General features: G+C 42.5%; 3 protein-coding genes across 5 annotated transcripts; 1 reads left to right on the top strand and 2 right to left on the bottom strand.

Annotated features, from left to right (window-relative positions):
* Positions 1 to 72: 72 nt before the first annotated feature.
* LOC139410821 (phospholipase A2, minor isoenzyme-like) lies at positions 73 to 1,057 on the bottom strand. Its single transcript, XM_071156361.1, has 4 exons — positions 1,006 to 1,057; positions 653 to 809; positions 439 to 566; positions 73 to 247 (listed from the first exon to the last, which is right to left on the bottom strand). The coding sequence occupies exons 1-4, from the start codon at positions 1,037 to 1,039 to the stop codon at positions 123 to 125; spliced, it is 444 nt and encodes a 147-aa protein (XP_071012462.1). The 5' UTR covers positions 1,040 to 1,057; the 3' UTR covers positions 73 to 122.
* Positions 1,058 to 2,019: 962 nt separating this feature from the next.
* LOC139410820 (phospholipase A2, group IB (pancreas)) lies at positions 2,020 to 3,322 on the top strand. The gene is made up of 4 exons (XM_071156360.1): positions 2,020 to 2,068; positions 2,445 to 2,601; positions 2,815 to 2,948; positions 3,186 to 3,322. Exons 1-4 carry the CDS (start codon positions 2,020 to 2,022, stop codon positions 3,299 to 3,301), a joined length of 456 nt encoding a protein of 151 aa, XP_071012461.1. The 3' UTR covers positions 3,302 to 3,322.
* Positions 3,323 to 3,471: 149 nt separating this feature from the next.
* Positions 3,472 to 17,507, bottom strand: LOC139410819 (C-type lectin domain family 4 member E-like). 3 transcript variants are annotated; one of them, XM_071156359.1, is made up of 8 exons: positions 17,451 to 17,507; positions 16,743 to 16,826; positions 15,170 to 15,253; positions 14,935 to 15,030; positions 4,806 to 4,859; positions 4,600 to 4,739; positions 4,401 to 4,516; positions 3,472 to 3,840 (listed from the first exon to the last, which is right to left on the bottom strand). In XM_071156359.1, exons 2-8 carry the CDS (start codon positions 16,822 to 16,824, stop codon positions 3,684 to 3,686), a joined length of 729 nt encoding a protein of 242 aa, XP_071012460.1. In that variant the 5' UTR covers positions 16,825 to 16,826; positions 17,451 to 17,507; the 3' UTR covers positions 3,472 to 3,683. The 3 variants fall into 3 exon arrangements, with proteins under 3 accessions (XP_071012460.1, XP_071012459.1, XP_071012458.1); XM_071156358.1 differs by lacking the exon at positions 17,451 to 17,507 and having other exon boundaries at positions 4,600 to 4,724; positions 16,743 to 17,063; XM_071156357.1 differs by lacking the exon at positions 17,451 to 17,507 and having other exon boundaries at positions 16,743 to 17,060.
* Between the last annotated feature and the right edge of the window lie 2,679 nt (positions 17,508 to 20,186).

Genomic DNA, 20,186 nt, shown 5'->3' with positions numbered 1-20,186 from the left:
AATTCCATTCCAGCAAACATGACACACATCCATGAAACAGGATTCATAAACAGAAGTGAATACTGTAGTGAATCTACAGTAGTTTCAGATGTTTGTACTGCTTCCAGAGGATCTGTCTTGGCTCAGGTGATACAGTGGGTTTTGGGGTCCAGGTTATTGTTCTCAGGGTTGTAGGTGGACTGGGCGAAGCAGTTGGCGGCGACTCGGTCACATTCGCACACTGAGGCCTGGCACACATCGTTGGAAGCTGAGGTGTGAGCAAACAGGTTTAGGCTCATGATAAACATTAGTTGCAGTTATAATCAGAAAGCTGAAACCTCACCTTTACTTCAAAACATCATTGCATCTGACAATATTATAGAGCTTGGGCAGATTGTATAGTTTATTGAAAATGTATGTCCACAAATTATTTTATTATTTCTACAATTCAGTTGTTACCTGAACAGGAGACCTGCCCATTCGTGCAAGAGAATATGTACACCTTGATGTAAGGGACGTCAATGATGGGACGGCACTCTGGAAGATGCCTGCTCGCTCGGTAGCAGAGGTCGTGGACCTCACAACACCTGAGAGAAGAAAGTAATGAGTTTTCTGAGATGCACAGAAACACCTGGTCATGATGTCCAACACAAGTGGAATGAAATCCAGTTACCTATCCAGGTCATCCCTGGGGGTCCCAGTCCCCCCCAAGCCACACCAACAGCCATAGTTATTGTACATGAAGGGGTTGACATCAGGCTGGGTGCACGTGATCATTCTGCCAAATTGCCACAGAGCCTGGGGCTGCAGTGAACCATGGGCTGCGTATGCTGGCAGAGGAGGGAGGTGAAGCTATCAGTCACACTACTGCACATATTCCTGACATTGAGGTTCCAAATAAGCGTTACAGAGGGCACACATGAGTATTATTCTATCTGAAATCATCTCAGACTGTATGTATATTCTTAGGCACGTGAAAAAGTGGACAACAAGCTTCGGATCAATATTGAAATGTGACAGGCTTACCGGTCAGCAGCAACAGGAGGGATTTTGGATGCATGACAGAGGAAGCATTGAGGGTATACACCAACCTTACCACCTCTTATATTAGATGAAGGGAGGTCAAGGAGAACAAGTGCTAAACTGGGAGGGGTTGTGTCATACAGCCAGGAATATGAATGATATCTCAGCTAAAATGCTTTCCTCAGGTTCTAAACTTGTTTACCCAATATTGCTACTGCTATCACGGCTACAAATTCAAAACAGAAACATGAGATATGACACGTAATGGAAAACATGGGTTGAATGTGATTTCCACATGACACTAAAATGTCAGGATCTGTTATGCTAAGTAATTATGCTGGGGGCTGCTGAGTAATACCAGCCTCAGGTCTATAAAGTAGAGTTGAAGTAAGTCAAATCCTAACTGAAATATTGGCTGGTGGATGTTTTATGGCTGGATTAAATAAATATTTCAATTCTCTATGGTATATCCAATCAAATTAGACTGATTTATGTCATTGTTCTTCTTTTATATTGCTTTCTTAAAGCAGTCATTGTTAGGGTTGAAATACCAGCATTGTCCTCTATCATATCAATTGCTAATACTCTGAAAAGGTACATTTTGCATTTCCCCTGAAGTTCTTCCAAAGTACATTCCAGCAGACAGCTGTGTAAATAACAAAACACATGCTTAAATTCCCACACATTTCCATTGCACAACTCCAGTCAAGCCTTGTACAATGACCTAATGAGTCTCCTGTATTTCTGCATATTATCCTATTGCTCTTGAAAAAGAGTTTTAATCACTGAGATTCACCTGGTTAAATTAAGGTTAAATAAATAAAACATGTAACCGGTATTGAAATGTGATTCAATACACCTTTATCACTATACACACGTGTTTATTAAAATATGTCTGTGCAGTCTACTGTGCACTGTGTATCTCACCCTATCTAATCATCCAAAGCCTGCCCCTAAAGGCCATGATTCTATATATATCAGTTGCGTTCCAAATCAGTGACACTCTTCATCACCAAAATGAGGTCTTCTCACACTCTGCTGCTGTTAGCCTTCTGTCTGCCAGTCTGTAAGTATTATTAATTACACTGTATTTTAAGACAGAGCTTTGATGCTGTCTATGCTTTTTAATAACAGAGCAGTGTACAGTCATCCTGTCATAGCTTTCTTTGCAGAAAATATTCCCTTAGTCAAGTCAATGTGCACTGCAAAATATTTTACTCACAGCTGGTTGTGCAAAATACATTTACATTAAGCAATAAGGGCTCACCAGCCACGTTTCCCAGTTGTGAATGTGACGTTGCCCAGTTCAACCATGATGCCGTATGGTTCCATTTGAGTGATTCACTAGTTTTTATTTGTTCCTGATATAAAAATGGTAATGTCCGGTGTAGATATTTGAATGTGCTCTGTCTGTCTGAGACGTGGCCTCTCATGTGTTTCAGTGCTGGCGATGCATGAACCCAACCCATGGGCACTATGGCAGTTCAGAGCGATGATCGTCTGTGTTAACCCTAGCAGCTGGCCTGTGCTGGACTACGCTGACTACGGCTGCTACTGTGGGAAGGGCGGCTCAGGCACACCTGTGGATGATCTGGACAGGTACGCAGTCATGGAGGGGAAGATGGGGTCAGGGATAGTGAACACGGCAAGAATCTGAGAAGAGGATTAATTTGAACCTGGAGGTTGTGTACACGGTGTAGGTGGATGGCGGGAGTTATACAGTGTGTTGGGGGGGGGGGCTATATACATTACCTTTAACAGGAAGTCAGTCATTATACTTGTATTGAAACAGATGCCCTCTGTGTGTTCCAGATGCTGTCAGGTTCATGACTACTGCTACTCTGATTCCATGCAGCACGAGGATTGCTGGGGCATCTTTGACAACCCTTACACTGAAATATATAGCTACCAGTGTGACAGAGCCTCTAAGACTGTCACCTGCAAAGGCGAGTGTGAGCAGCATAACTAGGATTCAAAAACAGTCCCTTTGTCAAAATATAACTTTTATTCTGCAACAGCACCCTCTTTAGGATGGTCTAGTCCGCTGCATCTTTTAAATTGGAGAAGCTCTATTTTCCTTCCCCCTTGAAAACCATTTACCATTACCCCATCTTTCTCTCTCGATTTTCCCTCTTCTTCCCCTCCCGCCTCCTCATTTTTTCTTCTGTCTCTCTCTCATACAGAAAACAACAATCCGTGTGAGATGTTTATCTGCGAGTGTGACAGAAAAGCAGCCATGTGCTTTGACAAGGCGGGGTACAACCCAGAGCATGAGCACCTTCCCGGTGAGCACTGCTAGTATGGTAATGCACGGGGAACCAGGACATAACCTGCAGTGGCCCACCTTCTCTTGAAATCAATAACAGCTGTTATGATCCAATATGTGCCTTTGTATTGGTTATTGCTATTCATATACACCCACAGATAGAGTGGAAAAGACCTCCAAGAAAGCTATTAAATTCTGACATACCAAGGTTTAATTAAACTTTATTCTGTGAATAAGCTCATGTTATACACTGTGTGCTTCTTATGCTCAATACCATCATTTGTGATTGTTGTACAGTCACTGAAAGAAATCCATCCTTTCTCCTGTATCCTGAGACTGTCATGTTATATCAGTCGGGCAGCACTGGCATAGCTTACAGCTCATGTGTCAATGGCAAGCATGGGTCTACTGTTTCTCATTTCCCCTTTGCCTCACAGATGTAATTGTACATTAGGCTGCAGTCTGCATCATTCCAAAGCTTGCGTCGTCTGTGTGGACCGTCATGAAGCTGTCCACAGTCCTCTCCAATCACACCAACCTGCCAGTCGTCTGGCTGCCCTTTATCCCAGAAGCTGAGCAAAGACAGTAGAGGGAAGGATATTACATATTATAAACTGGGTGGTTCGAGCCCTGAATGCTGATTGGCTGACAGCCGGGTATACCACGGGTATGCCAAAACATATATTTTTACTGCTCTGGTTAGGTTGGTAATCAGTTTATAATTGCAATAAGGCATCTCGGGGGTCTGTGGTATATGGACAAAATACCACAGCTAAGGGCTGTACCCAATCACTCTGCGTTGCGTCGTGCATAAGAACAGCCCTAAGCCGTGGTATATTGGCCATATATCACACCCCCTTAGGCCTTATTGCTTAATTATAATGTCTGATGACTGTGTTTTTAGGATGTGATAGACAATATCCCTACTCCAGAGGAGGCTGGTGGGGGCAGATATAGGAAGATGGGCTCATTGTAAATGGCTGGAATGGAGTCAAACAAATTTGTTTTTCATGTGTTTGATGTATGTGGTGTGTTTGGTACGATTCCATTGATTCCATTTCAGTCATTACACTGAGCCTGTCCTCCCACCAGCCTCCGCTGCCCTACTCTCATCATCCCAGTACTCCCTTACTGTGGAGTTGATTTGTAGTCAGTTCCATCCACCCAGGTCCAGTGGCCCTCTTGTGCTCTCTCCACAAGCCCAACCCAGTATCTCTTTCCTGCATCAATCATTTGAGAGATGTAGTCCTAAACAGCACAAATAAAGAACATTTAACATAGCCCACAGCTCTTGATATGAGACCAATACTGCTTCACCTCCTTGGCCTTACCAGCTCATCCTCACTGTTAAGAACAAGCAGGTGTGCTCCCAGCTCAATACATTTTTCCTCTGCACTTTTCCAGTTGAGCTTCCTTTTTGATGCCAGGTAGCAGCTATCCTGGAAGGACCACCATTCTTCATTACAAGTTCCTGAGGAGGACACAATGTTTTGCACAATGGATAGGGATGGACTTTATCTACCAATAAGTCACGTACCTATCACTGGAAGCTGAAATTCATCATGATAGTTATGGTTGATAGTAGCTGGGTCTGAAAGGGACATGAGTAAGATAATGAATGAAGGAAGGAGTGAGAGATTATGAACAAAGCATCTACAATGTTATCCACTGATATACAGTGCGTTCGGAAACTATTCAGACCCCCTGACCTTTTCCACATTTTTGTTACGTTACAGCCTTATTATAAAATTGATCAAATCGTTTTTTCCCCCCTCATCAATCTGACAAAGCAAAAATAGTTTTTTAGACATTTTTGCAAGTGTATTACAAATAAAAACAGATATCAAATTTACATAAGTATTCAGACCCTTTACTTGTTGAAGCACCTTTGGCAGCGATTACAGTCTTGAGTCTTCTTGGGTATGACGCTAAAAGCTTGGCACAGCTGTTTCTCCCATTATTCTCTGCAGATACTCTCAGGCTCTGTCAGGTTGGATGGGGAGCGTTGCTGCACAGCTATTTTCAGGTTTCTCCAGAGATGTTTGATCGGGTTCAAGTCCGGGCTATGGCTGGGCCACTCATGGACATTCAGAGAGTTGTCCCGAAGCCACTCCTTCGCTGTCTTGGCTGTGTCCTTAGGGTCATTGTCCTTTTGGAAGGTGAACCTTCACCCCAATCTGAGGTCTTGAGCAGGTTTTCATCAAGGATCTCTCGGTACTTTGCAACATTTTTGTAAACCTTTATTTAACTATGCAAGTCAGTTAAGAACAAATTCTTATTTACAATGAAAGCCTACTGGAAAACAGTGGGCTAACTGCCTTGTTCAGGGGCAGAACAACATATTTTTACCTTGTAAGCTCGGGGATTCGATCCAGCAACCTTCCGGTAACTGGCCCAATGCTCTAACCACTAAGCTACCTGCCACCCCTCCATTCATCTTTGCCTCGATCCTGACTAGTCAAACAAAAAACATCCAGTCCACGGCGGTCCTGTGGGCGAAAACAGCTAGTTGATGAGAGGTTGAAGGAGAATGGCAAGAATCGTACAAGCTAACAGGCGGGCCACAAATAGGCAAATAACGGCACAGTACTAGAGCGGTGTGCAGAATGGCATCTCAGAATTCACAACTCCTCGATCCTTATATTAGGTCCCACCGTTGACAGTGCACAGATCTGGGGAAGGGTAACAAAACAAATCTGCAGTTTTGAAGGTCAACTAAGAACACATTTGCCACCGTCATTCTTAAATGTAAGAAGTTTGGAACCACCATGACTCTTCCTAGAGCTGTCTGCCCGGCCACTGAGCAATAGGGGGAGAAGGGCCTTGGTCAGAGAGGTGACCAAGAACCCGATGGTCACTGACAGAGTGACCATCGGTTCCTCTGTGGAGATGGGTTCCTCTGTGGAGATGGGAGAACCTTCCAGAAGGATTATCATCTCTGCAGCAATCCACCTGTAGAAAGGCCCATGGAGTTGGTGGAATCGTTCCTTTAATTCATGGCCACTTGCTCAGCTGGGCCAGGGGCACTTTAATTAGGTCAAGTGGAAATGTCCGACAGATCTCAACTCATTAAAAGGAGGAAATCGCCATCGCCAGACCTCGCTGCTTTCTCTTCCTTAACTCTGTCTAATCCAGACATTCTGTGTGTCCATGAATCAACGTAAATCCACCGAATCTGTTACCTTTCATCTGAACTATCTGTTGCGATCGGGAGAGCGGGCCATCAGTTATTGTTTATAGTTATTAGCGTGGAGCGCGGCTTGGAGCACATGCTTCAAACCTATTGTGTTATGTCAATGGACAATGATCACGGCCTTACGGATCATCACAGCCCAATTATGCCATTGACATATGGTTGAAATGTAACGAAATTACATGTACATATGAAGACAAACCTGAAAGGATGAAATATAAAACATCATTATTGTTTACTGAACGGATCAATTCTGATATCAAACTGATGGAGATTATAGATTAAATAACCGATAACTGATTGAATTATTTGTATTATTATTTTCATGATTATGATGAATACTTATCAGCCGAAATGACTCAATGACGATTCCTATTGACTTCTTAATGAGAATGATTGTTATGATTGTTATGATTGTTATGATTTGATCTTTGTGATTATGAATTTGATTGGATACATGTTATTCTGTTTCCTTTGTTATGCAGCACAGACAAACTACCCAATAAATATACCACTTTATGGTTAAAGGAATTCCTGCCTCAGTCTCATCCATTCCTCTGTCACCTGACCCATGACCACCTGTTCACCTTCACTGTCAGTCATTCTACCTGTCCAGCTACCCACACAGATTCCAATAAACTTTCATCACCAATCATGCCTTTATGGTAGAGTGGCCAGACGGAAGACAGTCCTCAGTAAAAGGCACATGAAGGCCCGCTTGGAATTCGCCAAAAGGCATCTAAAGACTTTCAAACCATAAGAAACAAGATCCTCTGGTCTGATGAAACCAAGATTGAACTCTTTGGCCTGAATGCCAGGTGTCACGTCTGGAAGAAACCAGGCACTGCTCATCACCTGGCCAATACCATCCCTACGGTGAAGCATGGTGGTGGCAGCATCATACTATGCAGATGTTTTTCTGCGGAAGGGACTGGGAGACTAATCAGGATCAAGGGAAAGATGAACAGAGCAAAGTACAGAGAGAACCTGCTCCAGAGCGCTCAGGACTTATGTAAATTTAATATTATTTTTTTCTTCTAAAAACTTGTTTTTGCTTTGTCATTATGGGGTATTGTGTGTAGTTTGATGAGGGAAAACAACTATTTAATCAATTTTGGAATAAGGCTGTAAAGTAACAACATGTGAAAAAAGTCAAGAGGTCTGAATACTTTCCCAATGCACTGTATGTGTCCAAAAAACAAAAATAATTCCTGAGCTTTCTTACATATTCTAGATATAGGACAGACAATTCAAACCCTAATTTCTTATTATTTATTTTTGGACTGTCTGTTTCGCCATTTATGAATGTATTATTCAATGTGTTTCCATGGTCTACAGTAGTAAAGGCCAAATTCAATATTTTATCAAATAATCTAAATTAAGTATATACAGCTGAAGTCGGAAGTACATACACTTAGGTTGGAGTTATTAAAACTCGTTTTTCAACCACTCCACAAATTTCATGTTAACAAACTATAGTTTTGGCAAGTCGGTTAAGACATCTACTTTGTTTATGACACAAGCCATTTTTCCAACAATTGTTCAGAGACAGATTATTTCATTTATAATTAACTGTATTACAATTCCAGTGGATCAGAAGTTTACATACACTAAGTTGACTGTGCCTTTTTCAACAGCTTGGAAAATTCCAGAAAATGATGTCATGGCTTTAGAAGCTTCTGATAGGCTAATTGACATCATTTGAGTACCTGTGGATGTATTTCAAGGCCTACCTTCAAACTCAGTGCCTCTTTTCTTGACATCATGGGAAAATCAAAGTAAATCAGCCAAGACCACAAGTCTGGTTCATCCTTGGGAGCAATTTCCAAACACCTGAAGATACCACGTTCATCTGTACAAACAATAGTACAAAAGTATTAACATCATGGGACCACGCAGCCTTCATACCACTCAGGAAGGAGACACGTTCTGTCTCCTAGAGATGAACGTACTTTGGTGCAAAAAGTGCAAATCAATCCCAAAACAACAGCAAAGGACCTTGTGAAGATTCTGGAGGAAACAGGTTCAAAAGTGTCTATATCCACAGTAAAACGAGTCCTACATCGACATAACCTGAAAGGCCGCTCAGCAAGGAAGAAGCCACTGCTCCGAAACTGCCATAAAAAAGCCAGACTACGGTTTGCAACTGCACATGGGGACAAAGATTGTACTTTTTTGAGAAATGTCCCCTGGTCTGATGAAACAAAAATATAACTATTTGGCCATAATGACCATTGTTATGTTTGGAGGAAAAAGGGGGATGCTTGCAAGCCAAAGAACACCATTCCAACTGTGAAGCACGGGGGTGGCAGCATCATGTTGTGGGGGTTCTTTGCTGCAGGAAGGACTGGTGCATTTCACAAAATAGATGGAAGGATGAGGCAGGACAATTATGTGGATATATTGAAGCAACATCCCAAGACATCAGTCAGGAAGTTAAAGTTTGGTCGTAAATGGGTCTTCCAAATGGACACTGACCCCAAGCATACTTCCAAAGTTGTGGAAAAATGGCTTAAGGGCAACAAAGTCAAGGTATTGGAGTGGCCATCACAAAACCCTGACCTCAATCCTATAGAACATTTGTGGGCAGAACTGAAAAAGTGTGTGTGAGCAAGGAGGCCTACAAACCTGAGTCAGTTACACCAGCTCTGTCAGGAGGAATGGGCCAAAATTCACCCAACTTATTGAGGGAAGCTTGTGGAAGGCACCCCGAAACGTGGAAGGCACCCCGAAACGTTCATCACAGGCCTGCTAACCGTCTGAATCGCCGCGTCCCAAACACTCACTGAACCCATATTTACTTTCTATCCCTTTTCGATTTTTAATTTGTTTATACCTTCCGGTAACCTGCCTCACCCAATGTGATACGGAACCGCTATTATCTTTACATTTTTAGAACACACTCAAGAACCTCCAGAAGCTAACCAGCTAACTGGCTACAAGCTATTTGGTCATTGTTAGTTTTCTAACCTGGATAACACTCGCCAGTCCAGCTTCCCTGCCCCATCCACCGCTGCCCCTTGGACACTGATCACTTGGCTACATAGCTGATGCATGCTGGACTGTCCATTAATCACGGTAATCCATTCTGCTTGTTTATGTTTTATCTGTCGGCCCCAGCCGCACTTAGGCTCTGTGTGTAGTTAATCCGACCCTCTCTGCCTAATCAATCGCCATTCTACCTGCTGTTGTTGTGCTAGCTGATTAGCTGTTGTCTCACCTACTGTTTTAGCTAGCTCTCCCAATTCAACACCTGTGATTACTGTATGCCTCGCTGTATGTCTTTCTCAAATGTCAATATGCCTTGTATACTGTTGTGCAGGTTAGTTATCATTGTTTTAGTTTACAATGGAGCCCCTAGTTCCACTCTTTATACCCCTGTTACCTCCTTTGTCCCACCCCCCACACATGCGGTGACCTCACCCATTACAACCAGCATGTCCAGAGATACAACCTCTCTCATCATCACCCAGTGCCTGGGCTTACCTCCGCTGTACCCGCACCCCACCATACCCCTGTTTGCGCATTATGCCCTGAATATATTCTACCATGCCCAGAAACCTGCTCCTCTTATTCTCTGTCCCCAACGCCCTAGGCGACCAGTTTTGATAGCCTTCAGCCGCACCCTCATACTACTCCTTCTCTGTTCCGCGGGTGATGTGGAGGTAAACCCAGGCCCTGCATGTCCCCAGGCACCCTCATTTGTTGACTTCTGTGATCGAAAAAGCCTTGGTTTCATGCATGTCAACATCAGAAGCCTCCTCCCTAAGTTTGTCTTACTCACTGCTCTAGCACACTCTGCTAACCCTGATGTCCTTGCCGTGTCTGAATCCTGGCTCAGGAAGGCCACCAAAAATTCTGAGATTTCCATACCCAACTATAACATCTTCCGTCAAGATAGAACTGCCAAAGGAGGAGGAGTTGCAGTCTACTGCAGAGATAGCCTGCAAAGTAATGTCATACTTTCCAGGTCCATACCCAAACAGTTCGAACTACTAATTTTGAAAATTACTCTCTCCAGAAATAAGTCTCTCACTGTTGCCGCCTGCTACCGACCCCCCTCAGCTCCCAGCTGTGCCCTGGACACCATTTGTGAATTGATCGCCCCCCATCTAGCTTCAGAGTTTGTTCTGTTAGGTGACCTAAACTGGGATATGCTTAACACCCCGGCAGTCCTACAATCTAAGCTAGATGCCCTCAATCTCACTCAAATCATCAAGGAACCCACCAGGTACAACCCTAACTCTGTAAACAAGGGCACCCTCATTGACGTCATCCTGACCAACTGGCCCTCCAAATACACCTCCGCTGTCTTCAACCAGGATCTCAGCGATCACTGCCTCATTGCCTGTATCCGCTATGGAGCCGCAGTCAAACGACCACCCCTCATCACTGTCAAACGCTTCCTAAAACACTTCTGTGAGCAGGCCTTTCTAATCGACCTGGCCCGGGTATCCTGGAAGGACATTGACCTCATCCCGTCAGTTGAGGATGCCTGGTCTTTCTTTAAAAGTAACTTCCTCACCATTTTAGATAAGCATGCTCCGTTCAAAAAATGCAGAACTAAGAACAGATATAGCCCCTGGTTCACTCCAGACCTGACTGCCCTCGACCAGCACAAAAACATCCTGTGGCGGACTGCACTAACATCGAACAGTCCCCGCGATATGCAACTGTTCAGGGAAGTCAGGAACCAATACACACAGTCAGTCAGGAAAGCTAAAGCCAACTTCTTCAGGCAGAAGTTTGCATCCTGTAGCTCCAACTCCAAAAAGTTCTGGGACACTGTGAAGTCCATGGAGAACAAGAGCACCTCCTCCCAGCTGCCCACTGCACTGAGGCTAGGTAACACGGTCACCACCGATAAATCCATGATTATCGAAAACTTCAACAAGCATTTCTCAACGGCTGGCCATGCCTTCCGCCTGGCTACTCCAACCTCGTCCAACAGCTCCCCCCCCCCCCGCAGCTACTTGCCCAAGCCTCTCCAGGTTCTCCTTTACCCAAATCCAGATAGCAGATGTTCTGAAAGAGCTGCAAAACCTGGACCCGTACAAATCAGCTGGGCTTGACAATCTGGACCCTCTATTCCTGAAACTATCCGCCGCCATTGTCGCAACCCCTATTACCAGCCTGTTCAACCTCTCTTTCATATCGTCTGAGATCCCCAAGGATTGGAAAGCTGCCGCAGTCATCCCCCTCTTCAAAGGGGGCGACACCCTGGACCCAAACTGTTACAGACCAATATCCATCCTGCCCTGCCTATCTAAGGTCTTCGAAAGCCAAGTCAACAAACAGATCACTGACCATCTTGAATCCCACCGTACCTTCTCCGCTGTGCAATCTGGTTTCCGAGCCGGTCACGGGTGTACCTCAGCCACGCTCAAGGTACTAAACGATATCATAACCGCCATCGATAAAAGACAGTACTGTGCAGCCGTCTTCATAGACCTTGCCAAGGCTTTCGACTCTGTCAATCACCGTATTCTTATCGGCAGACTCAGTAGCCTCGGTTTTTCGGATGACTGCCTTGCCTGGTTCACCAATTACTTTGCAGACAGAGTTCAGTGTGTCAAATCGGAGGGCATGCTGTCCGGTCCTCTGGCAGTCTCTATGGGGGTGCCACAGGGTTCAATTCTCGGGCCGACTCTTTTCTCTGTATATATCAATGATGTTTCTCATGCTGCGGGCGATTCCCTGATCCACCTCTACGCAGACGACACCATTCTATATACTTCCGGCCCGTCCTTGGACACTGTGCTATCTAACCTCCAAACGAGCTTCAATGCCATACAGCACTCCTTCCGTGGCCTCCAACTGCTCTTAAACGCTAGTAAAACCAAATGCATGCTTTTCAACCGTTCGCTGCCTGCACCCGCACGCCTGACCAGCATCACCACCCTGGATGGTTCCGACCTTGAATATGTGGACATCTATAAGTACCTAGGTGTCTGGCTAGACTCTAAACTCTCCTTCCAGACCCATATCAAACATCTCCAATCGAAAATCAAATCAAGAGTCGGCTTTCTATTCCGCAACAAAGCCTCCTTCACTCACGCCGCCAAACTTACCCTAGTAAAACTGACTATCCTACCGATCCTCGACTTCGGCGATGTCATCTACAAAATTGCTTCCAACACTCTACTCAGCAAACTGGATGCAGTTTATCACAGTGCCATCCGTTTTGTCACTAAAGCACCTTATACCACCCACCACTGCGACTTGTATGCTCTAGTCGGCTGGCCCTCGCTACATATTCGTCGCCAGACCCACTGGCTCCAGGTCATCTACAAGTCCATGCTAGGTAAAGCTCCGCCTTATCTCAGTTCACTGGTTACGATGGCAACACCCATCCGTAGCACGCGCTCCAGCAGGTGTATCTCACTGATCATCCCTAAAGCCAACACCTCATTTGGCCGCCTTTCGTTCCAGTTCTCTGCTGCCTGTGATTGGAACGAATTGCAAAAATCGCTGAAGTTGGAGACTTTTATCTCCCTCACCAACTTCAAACATCTGCTATCTGAGCAGCTAACCGATCGCTGCAGCTGTACATAGTCTATTGGTAAATAGCCCACCCATTTTCACCTACCTCACCCCCATACTGTTTTTATTTATTTATTTTTCTGCTCTTTTGCACACCAATATCTCTATCTCTACCTTTACATAACCATCTGATCATTTATCACTCCAGTGTTAATCTGCATAATTGTAATTATTTGCCTACCTTCTCATGCCTTTTGCACACAATGTATATATAGACTCCCCTTTTTTCTACTGTGTTATTGACTTGTTAATTGTTTACTCCATGTGTAACTCTGTGTTGTCTGTTCACACTGCTATGCCTTATCTTGGCCAGGTCGCAGTTGCAAATGAGAACTTGTTCTCAACTAGCCTACCTGGTTAAATAAAGGTGAAATAAATAAAAAAATTGATCCAAGTTAAACAATTTAAAGGCAAATACTTATTGACTGTATGTAAACTTATGACCCACTGGGAATGTGATGAAAGAAATAAAACCTGAAATAAATCATTCTCTCTACTATTATTCTGACATTTCACATTCTTAAAACAAACTGGTGATCCTAACTGACCTAAAACAGATCATTTTTACTAGGATTAAATGTCAGGAATTGTGAAAAACTGAGATTAAATGTATTTGGCTAAGGTATGTGTAAACCTATGACTTCAACTGTATATACCTACAGGGCTCCTAAAATCATCTACATTTTTTAAACAATTCCATATGTTAGCTTAGTACACACATTCCCCATGTACACATACAAATCAGGTCATGTCTGAAACAATGGGGCAATCTTTGATCTGGCTAATGGAGTTCTGAAATGTCATTTTTTCTTCCCACAAGTGATCATAATGCCATTCCATATGGTAGTGGTTGTTCTTACACTCCCTATGGAATAGTACATACAGTGAGCTCCAAAAGTATTGGGACAGTGACACATTTTATGTTGTTTTGGCTCTGTATTCCAGCACTTTGGATTTTAAATGATACGATCTGAAAGTGCAGACTGTCAGCTTTAATTTGAGGGTATTTAATTTAATTGTAAATAATAATATAATATGTTTCTAAACACATAATGTGGATGCTACCATTATTAAGGATTGTCCTGAATGAATTGTGAATAATGATAAGTGAGAAAGTTACACAAATATCATACCCCGTAGACATCCTAACCTCTTACCATTACAATAACAGGGGTTATTGATCTTTGTGCCTCTGTAACTTTCTTACTCACCATTATTCACGATTATCCATAATCATGGTAGCATCCACATTAATAAAGAACTGTTCCAAAACACATTTTAGTCTTACTTATAATAAAAGTGACTCCAAAATGACACAATAAATTATTCTCCATTCAGTTCTTATTGGGCAAAACATATTCCGAAACAGAACCACAACCAAAACAAACTGCAAATGCATCAAGTTTGTTGTCAAAAGCGTGCCAGGAATATGGGACCAAATACTACACTTTTGACTACTTTAATGCACTAAAAGTGAATTTGTCCAAATACTTATGAATACTTCAAATGAGGGGACTAGATACATAAAGTGCTTTTATTTCTAAATGGTAAAACAAATATGTATGACAATACCCTCCGATACATTATAAGGGGAAATTCTGTACTGTCGCCTCATATGAAACATTTGATCTCAAATGATCTCAAATCCAAAATACTGGGCGGCAGGGTGGTTAGAGCGTTGGACTAGTAACCGGAAGGTTGCAAGTTCAAACCCCCGAGCTGACAAGGTACAAATCTGTTGTTCTACCCCTGAACAGGCAGTTAACCCACTAGGGTTAGGCTGTCATTGAAAATAAGAATTTGTTCTTAACTGACTTGCCTAGTTAAATAAAGGTAAAATAAATACAGGAGGGTAGTGTACATGTCTAATATAATATATGATCCTTCAACAAGGCTCTGAGGATTATTAGTCCTTTAAACATCACTGTACCTGAACTGGAAGATGTGGCACAAGCACTTATCACAGTCTTGTTCAGGGACTCAAGGTAAAGATGGACATCAACTATCGCTTGGTTTAACTGAGAGACTTAGGAAAATGGAGGAAGGTTTGATTGAAGAAAAAAAAATGAAATTATGAATTGGTAATAGAGAGTTTAACAATACAATTTGATTTGTCTTTTGGTCCTCTTGAATGATAAATGAACTGTACAATAAGCTAGCCTTACATTTAAGTCCAGTTATCAGCAGTAGTATCAACAGGAGAAGCACCAAGACACCATACAGGAGATGAACCACCCTGCTCTGCATACCTGAAATAATATACAGTGGAAAGAAAAAGTATGTGAACCCTTTAAAATTACCAGGATTTTTGCATAAATTGGTCATAACATTTTATCTGATCTTCCTCTGGGTAGACAAACACAGTCTGCTTAAACAGTCTGCTTAAACTAACACACAAACAATTATAATTTTTCATGTCTTTAATGAACACACTGTGTAAACATTCACAGTGCAGGTTGGAAAAAGTACATGAACCCTTGGATTTAATAACAGATTGATCCTCCTTTGACAGCAACAACCTCAACCAAACGTTTTATGTAGTTGCGGATCAGACCTGCACAACGGTCAGGAGGAATTTTGGACCATTCCTCTTTATAAAACTGTATCAGTTCCACAATATTCTTGGGATGTCTGGTGTGAACCGCTCTCTTGAGGTCCTGCCACAGCATCTCAATCAAGTTGAGGTCAGGACTGACTGGGCCACTCCAGAAGGTGTATTTTCTTATGTTCAAGCCATTCTGTTGTTGATTTACTACTGTCTTTTGGGTTGTTGTCCTGTTGCATCACGTAACTTCTGTTGAGCTTCAATTGGCTAACAGATACAATCTCCTGCAAAATGTCTTGATAAACTTAGGAATTCATTTCTCCATCGATGATAGCAAGCTGTCCAGGCCCTGAGGCAGCAAAGCAGCCCCACCATAGTTTACAGTTGGGATGAGGTGTTGATGTTGGTGTGCTGTGCTGTGCCTTTTTTCTCCACACACAGTGTTGTGTGTTCCTTCCTTCCAAACAACACAACTTTAGTTTAATCTGTCCAAAGAACATTTTGCCCGTGGCACTGTGGAACATCCAGGTGCTCTTTTGCGAACTTCAGACGTGCAGCAATGGGTTTTTTTGGACAGCAGTGGCTTTTTCCGTGGTGCCCGCCAATGAACACCATTCTTGTTTAGTGTTTTACGTGTCGTAGACTCGTCAACAGAGATGTTACCATCTTCCAGAGATTTCTGTAAGTCTTTTGCTGACACTCTAGGATTCTTCTTAACCTCATTAAGCATTTTGCGCTGTGCTCTTGCAGTCATCTTTGCAGGAAGGCCACTCCTAGGGAGAGTAGCAACAGTGCTGAAATTTCTCCATTTATAGACAATTTGTCTTACCGTGGACTGTCTTTTAGAGATACTTTTGTAACCCTTTCCAGCTTTATGCAAGGCAACAATTCTTAATCTTAGGTCTTCTGAGATCTCATTTGTTCGAGGCATGATTCACATCAGGCAATGCTTTTTGTGAATAGCAAACTGAAATTTTGTGAGTGAACAAGAACAATACAATTATCTGTCTGTTATTAGTTTAAGCACACTGTGTTTGTCTATTATTGTGACTTAGATGAAGATCAGATAACATTTTATGTAACGTTTATGCAGAAATCCAGGTAATTCCAAAGGATTCACATACTTTTTCTTGCCACAGTACATGGAATATGAAGGCACATTAACAGATATTGATTAAAATATATGAGTTTACCTCTTTGTGGGATGATTTTCCTCCGACTGTGGTTACTTTCAATGTCAGACGTACCAAATTGATCATACTGAATGGAATCCATTTCTGGAGGAGAGATTTCCATTTTGAAAATGAACGGAGGTCTTTAGTGCTTTTGCATGCCCTGACTCAGAATGAAACATGTCACTCATCGCGTCCAGACATTTGCAATTTAGAGATAGAAAAGCTGGTAATCCGTAATGCATCTAAAGTTCAAATGTCCCAAATTAACCTGTGCTGTGGTAGTGAATTTATTCGTGCCAGGACAGTAAAGCAAATGAAAAGACAGTTTGGTGATAGGAGCTCTTGTGTTTTAAGGTCATACACTAAATAGTTGAATATTAACCTCTCAATCAATAGTCTCTATGCTAACCTGCATCTCACAATCACATGAAATACAGACACCATAATTATTGATTTCCCAATTTGAATTATTATGTGTCTAAATCTCAACACACAGACTAGAGGAAAGTAGAGAATGATGTATTTAGAAAAAATCTGATTAAGTTCAGATATGATATGATTATTCAATAAAAGTCCAGGTTCGAAATGTAGTAGGCTACATACATATCATATCGTAAATGTTTAGGCTAAATCTGATGATGGTGAGAATGATTTTGCTGCCTACTACCAAACACAAACCCCCCAAAATCTTGGAACTCTGACACACACTCTGCACTTATCCCTTACCTCACTCCTGTTATGTTCATGGAAATGTGAACACCTCTCAGCTGATCTATCAGTCTGTCCAGTCTTCTTCTGGTATTTGACCAAAAGTTCAAAGTTGTGTTTGTGTTTAGTCCTCCCACTGAGTTTGTTACATGTGATATTGAACAAATAACACAAACAATTCTGAGAAGTAACCAATCCAAGCTTGATATAAAGAACAATATATAAGATTTGATAGCATAGGCCTAGGCTATATAAGAAGTCAAGATTATGATGAACTCATTCAGACAGAGTAGAATTTACCATACGGTTCATACAATTGGGTCCATATTTGATGATTTAGTTTACTGTAGATGCAAAACTGAAGAATCTGGTACAATGTTGGTTAGGATCCTTTTCTCACATAGTCTCTGCATAGGGCTATAGCTAGTGGGCTACTGTAAAAAAGTTTAGTTCAAATCTCACTTTTAGGCCTCCCGAGTGGCGCAGCGGTCTAAGGCACTGCATCACTACAGATCCTGGTTCGATCCCAGACTGTGTCGCAGCCGGCCGTGACCTTAAGACCCATGAGGCGGTACACAATTGGCCCATTGTTGTCCGGGATTGGGAAGGGTTTAGTGTACTGTGTTTCCTCCGACCCATTGGTGCCTCTGGCTTCCGGGTTAAGCGAGCATTGTGTCAAGAAGCAGTGAGGCTTGGCAGGGTCATGTTTGGGAGGAACCACTGCTCTCGACCTTTGCCTCTCCCGAGTCCGTACGGGAGTTGCAGTGATGGGACAAGACTGTAACTACCAATTGGAGATCACGAAAAAAGGGTAGAAATGTCATGATTAAAAAAATCTCACTTTTAAAAGTTAATATTCTGTTAACTTATACCCAAATAATGTTGTTGACTTATCCTATACTCCAGTCTAGGCTGCTGAGCAGAGGACGGCTTATAATAATGGCCAGAACAAAACGAATGGAATAGCATCGATACCATTCCATTAATTCCTGAGTGCTCCTGAATGGCGCAGCTGTCCAAGCCACTGCATTTCAGTGCAAGAGGCATCACTACAGTTCCTGGTTTAAATCCAGACCGTATCATATCTGGCCGTGATTGGGAGTCCCATAGGGCGGTGAACAATTGGCCCAGCGCCGTCTGGGTTTGGCCGGGGTAGGCCGTCATTGTAAATAAGAATTTGTTCTTAACTGACTTGCCTAGTTAAATAAAGGTTACATTTTAAAATCAAATGTCAAAAATATTCTGCTCCAACCATTACCCCATTACCACAAACCCGTCCTCCCCGTCCACTTAAGGTGCCACCAACCTTCTGTGCTGTACTCGTCTTTTTGGCCAAAGGGGGGGGGGGGGGGGACACTTCAGAAAAACCCCACCTCAAACTTGCATTTCAAACAGGACGTTTTAAAAATGCTTATAACAATGTCTACCATAGACGTCTCACTGATCTGGAACAATACACAAGGAAATGGAACCTGAGACTCTACAGCTTGCCAGAGGTGGAGAATGAAGATGTGCGAGGAGAGGCTATCCGTATCTGCCAAGAAGTTTTGCCTGCAGAGAAGAACAAAGTTGGTGATACCATCGACGTTGTGCATCGCCTCGGCAAGAAGCAACAGCAACAGCAAAACGATTCAAGACCCAGGGGTATCATCATCCTATTCACTACCAGATTCTACAGGGATGCTGTCTGGAAAGCTGCTAAGAAGAACGCCTTCCTTCAGAGCCATGGTATGCGTTTCGCCGAGCATCTCAGCCCGGAAGACATAGAAAGAAGGAACAAGTTGTGGCCAACGATCAAGATAGCACGAAGTGAGGGGAAGGCTGCTTACTTCGTCGGAGGACGAGGTTTCATCAACGGTTCAGAAATCCATATTCCTCCCTAAAATCTCACCAGAAGGAACAGGTTGATGGTTTCATCCATGGTATTCTCATTTTCCTTATGTGGTTTACCTAACAAGCATCAGGTGACTATTTTACAGGAATACTCAGGTATTTCAATTCATTAGTTTGTTCTTGTATGACCAGAAGACCTATTTTGTTTACAAACTTACGAAGAAGATTGAAAGCTGAATTTATGTTTTATGTATACAGTAACTAAGATAGTGTTTTAAATGGCATACAGGTCTGCTCTGACTTTACACGGTTATTGTTCTATTTAGTTATTAATACTTATTTCCAAAAAAAGGTCTTAGGAACGTTTATATGTAAAACATTTTGTTATTCAATTATTTTATGATCAGTTTTCATATGTACTTAAAATAGTAGGTACCCTTTTATTTAAATTATTATTTGTTGTTTTATTTCTCAGAATAGTTCCTGATTACACTAAAGAGGGTTTTTAGTCTCTCTTACTACAAGAACCCTTGGTTTGGTCTTGAACATAATTTCCAGTTGAGTTGAATTTCAAAGGTTATGGAATAAGCTATTTTCACTTTAAATTGACTTAAATGGTGCAGATCTCGGTTCCTTATCGTTTACGTTCACTGCTCCTACATCTTTGACTCATCCTACTACAGTTTATACTTTTATATAATCTTTGTTGTTTTGTCTTTGTCTATATTATCTCTTAATGCTAGGGGGTTACGAAACAGTGTGAAGCGCAAGGCCTTATTTTTATTTGCTAAACAATTTCGAACAGATTTTTGCTTTTTTCAAGAGTCTCACTCAATTTTGGCTGATGCCAACTTCTGGAGGTCACAGTGGGGCAACGATATTTGGCTTTCCCATGGATCTGAACGCTCCGCTGGTGTCACT

The sequence above is a fragment of the Oncorhynchus clarkii genome, chromosome 6, assembly GCF_045791955.1.
Source record: "Oncorhynchus clarkii lewisi isolate Uvic-CL-2024 chromosome 6, UVic_Ocla_1.0, whole genome shotgun sequence".
Classification (NCBI taxonomy): Eukaryota; Metazoa; Chordata; class Actinopteri; order Salmoniformes; family Salmonidae; genus Oncorhynchus; species Oncorhynchus clarkii.
The sequence above is the reverse complement of the archived record's forward strand: the minus strand, read 5'-3'. Positions and strand labels throughout refer to the sequence as shown.

What these genes read in the sequence shown, in the direction of transcription:
- LOC139410821 (XM_071156361.1), bottom strand. Translation starts at nt 1,039, where the DNA reads ATGCATCCAAAATCCCTCCTGTTGCTGCTGACCG. An exon ending in CCCAGGGATGACCTGGATAG is followed by an intron (nt 567 to 652) that starts GTAACTGGATTT and finishes TTCTTCTCTCAG; the next exon opens with GTGTTGTGAGGTCCACGACC. An exon ending in TGGGCAGGTCTCCTGTTCAG is followed by an intron (nt 248 to 438) that starts GTAACAACTGAA and finishes CTCACACCTCAG; the next exon opens with CTTCCAACGATGTGTGCCAG.
- LOC139410820 (XM_071156360.1), top strand. Translation starts at nt 2,020, where the DNA reads ATGAGGTCTTCTCACACTCTGCTGCTGTTAGCCTTCTGTCTGCCAGTC. An exon ending in AGCCTTCTGTCTGCCAGTCT is followed by an intron (nt 2,069 to 2,444) that starts GTAAGTATTATT and finishes CATGTGTTTCAG; the next exon opens with TGCTGGCGATGCATGAACCC. An exon ending in CCTGTGGATGATCTGGACAG is followed by an intron (nt 2,602 to 2,814) that starts GTACGCAGTCAT and finishes TGTGTGTTCCAG; the next exon opens with ATGCTGTCAGGTTCATGACT.
- LOC139410819 (XM_071156357.1), bottom strand. Translation starts at nt 16,845, where the DNA reads ATGGAAATCTCTCCTCCAGAAATGGATTCCATTCAGTATGATCAATTT. An exon ending in GAAAATCATCCCACAAAGAG is followed by an intron (nt 15,254 to 16,742) that starts GTAAACTCATAT and finishes ATATTATTTCAG; the next exon opens with GTATGCAGAGCAGGGTGGTT. An exon ending in TTAACAGTGAGGATGAGCTG is followed by an intron (nt 4,517 to 4,599) that starts GTAAGGCCAAGG and finishes TGTGCTGTTTAG; the next exon opens with GACTACATCTCTCAAATGAT.